At 28.7% G+C, this 9,416-nt stretch overlaps 1 protein-coding gene across 1 annotated transcript in view; it reads right to left on the minus strand.

The window, feature by feature from the left end:
- The window catches only part of LOC111682069 (putative inorganic phosphate cotransporter), a 28,286-nt gene extending 27,822 nt beyond the window's left edge, over window positions 1-464 (minus strand). Inside the window, exon 1 of the mRNA XM_023443973.2 lies at window positions 255-464. Coding sequence (XP_023299741.2) covers window positions 255-282 — 28 coding nt within the window. The 5' untranslated portion in view covers window positions 283-464. The remainder of the gene's footprint in view (window positions 1-254) is intronic.
- Window positions 465-9,416: the final 8,952 nt, after the last annotated feature.

Consider the following 9,416-nt stretch of genomic DNA (forward strand, 5'->3'; position numbering starts at 1 on the left):
GTGTATTTATAAGAACAAGTATTTAACAACCACATGTTGATATGAATTTTTAAATGTTTAATTTTTTTGTTTTATTTTTATTTTTATATATATTAAAACGCACTACTCCAACCGATAATACAGAAAGAAGTATTAAATAAGAAAGAAGAAAATTAAAAAAACACGTGTTTGGAAAAACTCCAATTGGGAAAATTTCTAAACAAAAAATACCCCCAACACTAACATTTTACTAAGATTATAAAGGTACTACTTACCCTCATCAAATCTACGATTTTTAACCATATTGGTCTTAGGTTGAGCCAGTTTTGCGGTTTTAAACAAGGAACTTAAAGTTGAGATTTGTTATTAATAAAAATTTTTCCTTTGGGCAGGCAAATACTTTTTGAAAATTTCCTTTTTTTTTAGTAAAGGATTTTGGGAAAAATTTTTTAATTTTAAAAAAATTTTGTAAATTATTTAAAATTTAATTTTTTTCACACAAATTTAAACATTCACTTTATAATTTTTGTGTATACTTAATTTTTGGTTTCTTTTTTGTTAATTTATTTATAAAATTGTGTGAACTCTTTTTTTCTTAAAAAAAAAACGTCGCACAATATAATTTTTTTTGTTAAAAATTCATGCACGTCAAGCAATATCAACAGTTGGATTTTATTTAATCTTCAGGAAATTATTTCTTCTTTTTTTTATAAATTTTTATATTCCAGAGTAACAAATTTTTAATATATTTTATATATTTTTTAAACAGCAGTAAGATGCAACAACCAACTATCTCTGGTTAGGCTTATCTACTAAATAACAACAATCCTAACTATATCTACTATTTAAATTGTAACTAAAGTATACAATTTATATTTTGTTATATATTTTTTTTAATATACACTTTTTTTATTGTTGTTAATATTATTCACACTTGCACACCAATAACCGAGACAACGCACTGACAGAATTTTCATTTAATATATTTTTCCTTTAACTTTTTTTATTTTGTTCGAACAGATACGAGAATCGAGAATAACAACAATAAATTATAAATAAAACAACAATAACAAGTGGACAACGACGACTACGAGCCACATACAACACACACACACACAGAAGACTTGTTCTATGCGTTACAACGACAGTTCTCGTTGCAGAAACGTTCTTAGACCGACTGATTTATACTGAAGGCGGCTACAATGCTTTTATAATAAACGTTGATCTGTATGATCCGTTTACGTCGCACCACTGACGGACGGGTTTCCCTTCGGTTTTTCTTTCTGTTTACTTTTCTGCTGCTTATTATACTCGCTTTATTACTTACTGGATGTCTCGCTGGCTAGCTGTCACACGCTCTACACTCACACAGAAAATTCTCCTGGTGTTATCGATATTACTGTTGTTGTTGTTGTTGCTCAGTTTCGCTTTAAGTGAGTTGGTTGGTGAGCAAACAAGTGAGTGACTTGTTTCTTCTGGTGCTGTCTTTGGTGCGTTTTTTTGTTTTTGTGTTAAACAATTTGTTGTTGGTATTTTCACACACACGAAATTATCGCATGAATAGGTATCAGTAATATTTACGTTTACTCTGATACATTAGTGGGCAAACGCTAATCGTTAGCGGGCCTTTTAAGTAAATAAAGAGAGATCATTCACACTCTCTCTCTCTTTCTGGTTATCTCTAGGACATAAGTAAGAAGATAGTCATTTCTATGGAGTCTATAGTTTCGACTATAGAAGTCTATAGTCTTTACTATAGCGAAGTCTATAGTCTTTACTATAGCGAAGCTTATAGTCTTAACTATAGTCTATAGTCTTGACCAAAGAAACAGTCTTGACTATGTAGAAGTCTGAAGTCTTAACTATAGAGAAGTCTGTAGTCTTGACTATAAAGAAGTCAGTAGTCCTGATTATAGAGAAGCATGTAGTCAAGACTATAAAAAAGTCTATAGTCTTGACTATAGAGAAGTCTATAGTCTTGCCTATAGTTAAGTCTATAGTCTTGTCTATAGTTAAGTCTACAGTCTTGACTATAGTGAAGTCTATAGTCTTGACTATAGAAAAGTCTATAGTCTTGACTTTAGAGAGGTCTATAGTCTTGACTATAGATAAGTCTATATGAATATAGAGAAATTTAAGTCTTGATTATAGAGAAGTCTATAGTCTTGACTATAGAGAAGTCTACAGTTTTGACTATAGAAAAGTATATAGTAATGACATTAAAGAAGTCTATAGTATTGACTTTAAAGAAGTCTATAGACTATATTGACTATAGTTTATAGAAAAGTCCGCAGTCTTGACAACGGAAAAGTCTATAGTCTTGATTATTGAAATATCTATAATCTTGACAAGAGAAAAGTCTATAGTCTTGACTATGGAGAAGTCTATAGTCTTGGCTATAGAGAAGTCTAAAGTTTTGACTGTAGAGAAGTCTATAGTCTTTACTATAGAGAAGTATTCAGTCTTGACTATAGAAAAGTCTATAGTCTTCACTATGGAAAAATCTATAACTATAGAGAAGTCTTTAGTCTTGACTATAGAGAAGTCCATAGTCTTGACTATAGAGAAGTCTATAGTCTTGACTATGGAGAAGTCTATAGTCTTGACTATAGAGAAGTCTATAGTCTTGACTATAGAGAAGTCTATAGTCTTGACTATAGAGAAGTCTATAGTCTTGACTATAGTGAAGTCTATAGTCTTGACTATAGAGAAATCTATAGTCTTGACTATAGAGAATTCTATAGTCTTAACTATGGAGAAGTCTATAGTCTTGACTATAGAGAAATCTATAGCCTTAGCTATAGAGAAGTCTGTAGTATTGACTATAGAGAAGTCTGTAGTCTTGACTATAGAGAGGTCTTTAGTCTTGACTATAGAGAGGTCTATAGTTTTGACACTAGAAAAGTCTATAGTCATTACTATAGAGAATTAATAGTTTTCACTATAGAAAATCTTGTCTATAATGATGTATATAGTCTTGGCTATAGAGAAGTCTTTAGTGTTGTCTTTTGGATTAGTTTGAATTATATCTTTATATATAAGCGACTGTAGAGCAATCGATAGTCTTGAGAATTTAGTAGTATTGGCTATAGGCCAGTCTATAGTTTTGACTATAGAATAGTGCTAAGTCTTGACTATAGAATAGTGCTAAGTCTTGACTATAGATCAGTCTTTGCTATCGATCAGTTTTGTTTATAAACTAATTTGTATTCCTAACAAGTATATAGTCGTGAATATAGAGCAGTCTTTATTCTTAACTATAGATCAGTCTATAGTTTTATATATAGATCAGTCGATAGTTTTGAAGAAAATTCATTCTTATTTCTTATGAAACTAAATGGAATTGTTTTTATAAAATGATATTTTTAATTATTTAACACTTTCAGGCTGGTCACAAAATTCCATTCCGATCGAAAGTATAACTTGTAAATAAATCGATAAAAACTTATAGAAATAATAACTTTAAACTCTTATATAACGAAAGAGTGCCATAGGTCGTACAACACATTTTTCACTTACAAACAAAGAGTGGCAGCAGTGGCTTCATATAAAGAGCATAACATTATTAATAGACTATTTACATCTTGCTGATATTGATTTGACTCTTCGATCCGAAATACCGGCAAAAAAAGATATTTTGTTTTTAAAGAAAAATCAATGACTCTCCGTGAGCTGAACAGTTTAATATTGAACAAATAAGTATTTGATCTGAAGATTTTTATTATTTATATTATTATAGTTATAAATTATCCTTTTTAACTTTTTATAAATATATAAAACCCTGTTGTTTTATTGATTGATTGTTAGATTTATTAAATTCTCTTTAGTTTTAGTCAAATGCTCTTAAAATGGGATCTCTTAATTGTGTATATTACTAGTTGTTCTGATTCTTTTGTCTTTTAATTGTTGGTGTTATGATATTTATTTTGTGTTAAATTATATGTGTTGTTTTTATATTGTTGTTAAAGTTATTATTACTATTAGTATTTTATAGTCACTGATAAGTCTTAGGCATTAACTTCAAATATATTTGTGTTATTACACCCTGAAACACTCACTAAAATAAGGAGGGTGCATACAATGATTTTGTAATGACATTGATAATTCTTACCAAGATTCGTCCTTTATCCACCATGTGGGTAAAGTATTAAACGATTTAATTTTAAAATGTCCGTCCATCCATATAGTATTATATGCAATTGTAACAAGAATGAAGATTATAATCGATTTTACCAGTTATTCTTAAACGTACTTTAAGTACAAAAATTCATAAATTTCTATTAAATTGTATTTAATAAATAGTTCACGGAAGAAGTAATATTGAAAACGAAATAGATTGTAAAAATTTTACATTCTCAAATCAGCAAAACATAAACACAAACAAATTTCACACTGTGACAACAACAATATTTGTACATAGATTGTGTTTGTATACAATGGAAATTTTTCTTAATCCTTACAAAATTTACACAAAATTACATTTCACTTTCTCTATTGTTCTCACAAAGAACACTTCTTATCGATAATACCACAGCAAGTGATGTTGTAAACAACTAGTTGACAGAAAGACGGACAATCAGATGGAAAGACAGACTCTCACAGCAACATGTGGTCGGACTCTTGTTAAATGACTGAAGATAATCATAAAATACTTAAAAATTATAGACGGTTTCTTATGGTCATTATTGTTAGTGAAAATTTAAAGAATTGATAGAGAAAAAATTCTTAAAATTATGAATTTTTTATTGTCTAGCAAGGAATGCAAGATGTTTGTAATTTTGCTATGCTTGAGCCCATGAAGTAGTATTGTCTTAACTACAGGGATAAGGAAAGTACTTTCACACTAACTCCAGAGTACTTTGTGTTTGCTCTTAGGTACCAGAACAAGTTAAACTTTTCACATTAATATCATTAAGGGATATTGTTTACATATATCTATCTATCTATCTATCTATCTATCTATCTATCTATCTATCTATCTATCTATCTATCTATCTATCTATCTATCTATCTATCTATCTATCTATCTATCTATCTATCTATCTATCTATCTATCTATCTATCTATCTATCTATCTATCTATCTATCTATCTATCTATCTATCTATCTATCTATCTATCTATCTATCTATCTATCTATCTATCTATCTATCTATCTATCTATCTATCTAACTAACTAACTACCGTGTTTAATTTTCCTGAAAGAGATGAACCTTAAATGGAGGTAGGGCCAGTTATGATCCTTATAAATAGTTAAAGCTCCGGAGCTATTTGTATGGAGCTATGCGAGATCGTGGACCGAAATTATAATCCCAGATACGAAGAATACCAATAAGGAATAACTGTGTTAAAATTTTAGCTCTCAAGCTCTTTTCCATCAAACGCTATCGAGCCTTAAACAGACAGACGGACGGCGTGATCGCCTTAGAATTTAATAAGAAACTAGAATATAATTTTATGGGATGTGATGTGATGTGTTCATAAAAATTTGTACTCTTTTCAGTGTTATTGAAAATTTTATTTTAAATTTTTTTAGTTTTAATTTACATTTCTCTAACTCTTGTTGATTCAAGTGAACAAAGAGGTCTCTACCTCATTATACGATCTTTATACCACCCAAATGTAAAGCGCACGGTACGCACACAAATTTCTGAAATACTCAATATCAATATGTGGGTATGTCTACACATTATGACATTTCCATTGACAGGTATGTCGTGTCACCAAAGTTACATGTGGTGTTTGGTTTTTCGTTATTTAAAAAAAATATATATATTTCTTTAAAAAAAATATTGACTTTAATTTAAAATTTTGCAAAAATAAATATAAAAAATTCAGGGAAAAATGACGAGAAAGAATCTCAATTATATTTGGATCTTTATGATCTTTTTTTAACAGAACTCTTATCAGTTATTGTTTGTTTGAAAATATTTTGTTACGTCAGTAAGAAATATTTAATCACTATATAAGCAACAGGCTAATATTCTTATAATGACTTTATATACCCTACATTAGGTGTTATTAAGTTTAAGAATCAGTTTAATAAAGATTGAAAGAAATAAATATAATGATGTTCTTAGCCAAGAATCTTTTAAATATTTATATATGGATATAATTGTAATAAATGTGAAAACGTCGACACAAAAACAAAATTTGACAGTGACTATATAAGATTTAAAACAGCCAAGTGCATTAAATTCTTTACAATTCAGAAAACCCCCAAATACAAAAAATTCAATTTATTAAAAATTACTTCTTTTAACTAAGAAAAAAAACTTTGCTACAACAAAGTATTGACTAAATTACGGATTTGAATTTTTTTCGTTTTGTTTATTGTCATCAAGTGTCATTTGGAAACTATAAAATATTTGATAATAATGTTGTTTTTTTTTTCTCACTAAAATGTCTTCTATTAGCCAATTAAAATACAAAGAACTAGAAGTAAAAACAAAAACATGCAAATAAGTTTTTGTATTTTGTTTATTTTTATATGTTAAATAAATAACAAGTTTTGTTGACTTAATTTTAAATATTAAAATTTATTTTTTTGTTTAATAATGTGTGAGATAGTATGCCGCTGGATGTCTATGTTTTTGTTTATTTTCAAATGCAAAAAAAAAAAAAAAAAAATATATATATATAAAGAAAATAATGTGTGACTTATACACCCACTCAGGAAAATGTAAAAACACTCACAAGCAAATGATAAGAACCGAATTTCTTTCACGCATTTCTAAATAAATTTGCTTAACTGGAAAAAACGCATTATATTGTCTTGACTATAAAGTAGCCTAAAGTCTTGACTATAGAGTTGTCTATAGGCTTGACTAAAGAGTTGTCTCTAGTCTTGACTATAGAGTTGTCTATAGTCTTGACTATAGAGTTGTATATAGTCTTGACTATAGCGTTGTCTATAATCTTGACTATAGCATTGCCTTTAGTCTTGACTATAGCGTTGTCTATAGTCTTGACTATAGCGTTGTCTATAGTCTTCACTATAGCATTGTCTATAGTCTTGACTATAGCGTTGTCTATAGTCTTGACTATAGCGTTGTCTATAGTCTTGACTATAGAGTTGTCTATAGTCTTGACTATAGAGTTGTCTATAGTCTTGACTATAGAGTTGTCTATAGTCTTGACTATAGAGTTGTCTATAGTCTTGAATAAAGCGTTATCTATAGTCTTGAATATAGCGTTATCTATAGTCTTGACTATAGATTTGTCTATGGTCTTGACTATAGAGTTGTCTATAGTCTTGACTATAGAGTTGTCAATAGTCTTGACTATAGAGTTGTCTATAGTCTTGACTATAGAGTTGTCTACAGTCTTCACTATAGCGTTGTCTATAGTCTTGACTATAGACTTGTCTATAGTCTTTACTCTAGCGTTGTCTATAGTCTTGACTATAGACTTGTCTATAGTCTTGACTATAGCGTTGTCTATAATATTGACTATAGAGTGGCCTATAGTCTTGACTATAGAGTTTATAAGTATAGTCTTCACTATAGCGTTGTCTATAGTCTTGACTATAGACTTGACTATAGACTTGTCTATAGTCTTGACTATAGAGTTGTCTATAGTCTTGACTATAGCGTTGTCTATAGTCTTGACTATAGAGATGTCTATAGTCTTCACTATAGGGTTGTCTATAGTCTTGACTATAGACTTGTCTATAGTCTTGACTATAGACTTGTCTATAGTCTTGACTATAGAGTTGTCTATAGTCTTGACTATAGAGTTGTCTATAGTCTTGACTGTAGAGTAGTCTATAGTCTTGACTATAGAGTAGTGTATAGTCTTTACTATAGAGTAGTCTATATTCTTGACTATATAGTAGTCTATAGTCTTGACTATACTAAAGACTAATCTTTGCTATATAATATTCTATAGTCTTTGCTATATAGTTGACTATAGTCTTGACAATTGAGTAGTGTACAGATTATTCTATTGTATTTACTGTCTATAGTCTGGACTATAACGCGATGTATAGGCGGGACTATGTAGCAGTGTATAGTCTGGACTATAGCGCAATGTTCAGTCTCGACTATACTCTGTAGTCTCAATTATAGAACAATATATAGTCTGGATTATAGAACAGTCTACAGTCTGGACTGCAGAGCAGTCTTGACTAAAGAGCAGTTTAAAATCTTGTCTATAGAACAGTTTATAGTCTGCCGTATAAAGCAATGTATAGTCTGGACTATAGAGCAATGTATATTGAAGACTATATATTAATGTATATTCAAGAATATAAAGTAGTTTATATTCTGGACTTTAGTCTGTATAAAAGTTTCACTATATATTTCTGGTAAACTTCGTAATTAGACCTTAATTTTCTCAAAAAAAATCCATTATATAACATTGAAAACCCAATTCATAAAGTCCTTAACGTCGCTGTACTATAAGAAGTTATTGACCAAATATGTTTATGTAAAAATACAAAAAAATTATTAACCTTTTTTTTAGCAAAGTCTACCTAATTATTGTCAATTCAGTGGAAATATTTTCAATTCTTCGAAATTAATTGAAAAATATGCATGTTTTTATAAAATTTGTGTCTTCACTTAATTTAAATAATAATCCTAATATATTAAATAAAGTTTATTTGTTATTATTGATCCAAATAATTTCAATTACACAAACAATGTTTATTATTATGTTTTCATTATTTTATATTGACACTAAAAATTAGAATTGTTTCAAGTTGTGAGTTGTGACAGTTTGAGTATACAATTCACTTAATTCAATTTCAATGCAAGCCAAGCAATTGATTGTCAATCGTAGAAAATACATATATTATTTGCATTGTTCGAATTTCTTTGTGTCTTATATTGTTAGTGATATTTAAGTAAATATTTCATTTAACGCCATTATTTGTGATTATGATATGTTCTTGTTAATCATAATTTCAATTAATTTATTTAAATAAATCAATGATTATTTATTTTTTTTTTTGCTTATTTGGAATTAAAAATAAAGTTTATTGATTATTTGTACTAATCGATGTCTTAAATCGTGCGAATGGAAAATTTTCTATTTAATTTTGATATTTTTTTTTCAAAATTGAGTCAGTCGCACGTAAGTGTTTGGTCAAATAAAATATTTTTGGCTATTTAATAAATTAATCAAATATTTAAGTGAGGACTTGTTAGTTTAATTCATAAAACGATGAAAATATTTAGACATCTGTCGGGTTAATTGCGTAGTTATGATTAGCATAACCATATGTGGCTTAGTTTCTTGGTATTAGGATGCGAGGGTAGTGAAAAATATTTTGGCCAATTGAGAGATTAGATTTATGTGGTCAAAACTACATTCGAAATACATATATGATAGATAGATAGATAGATAGATAGATAGATAGATAGATAGATAGATAGATAGATAAATAGATAGATAGATAGATAGATAGATAGATAGATAGATAGATAGATAGAT

The sequence above is a fragment of the Lucilia cuprina genome, chromosome 6, assembly GCF_022045245.1.
Source record: "Lucilia cuprina isolate Lc7/37 chromosome 6, ASM2204524v1, whole genome shotgun sequence".
Classification (NCBI taxonomy): domain Eukaryota; kingdom Metazoa; phylum Arthropoda; class Insecta; order Diptera; family Calliphoridae; genus Lucilia; species Lucilia cuprina.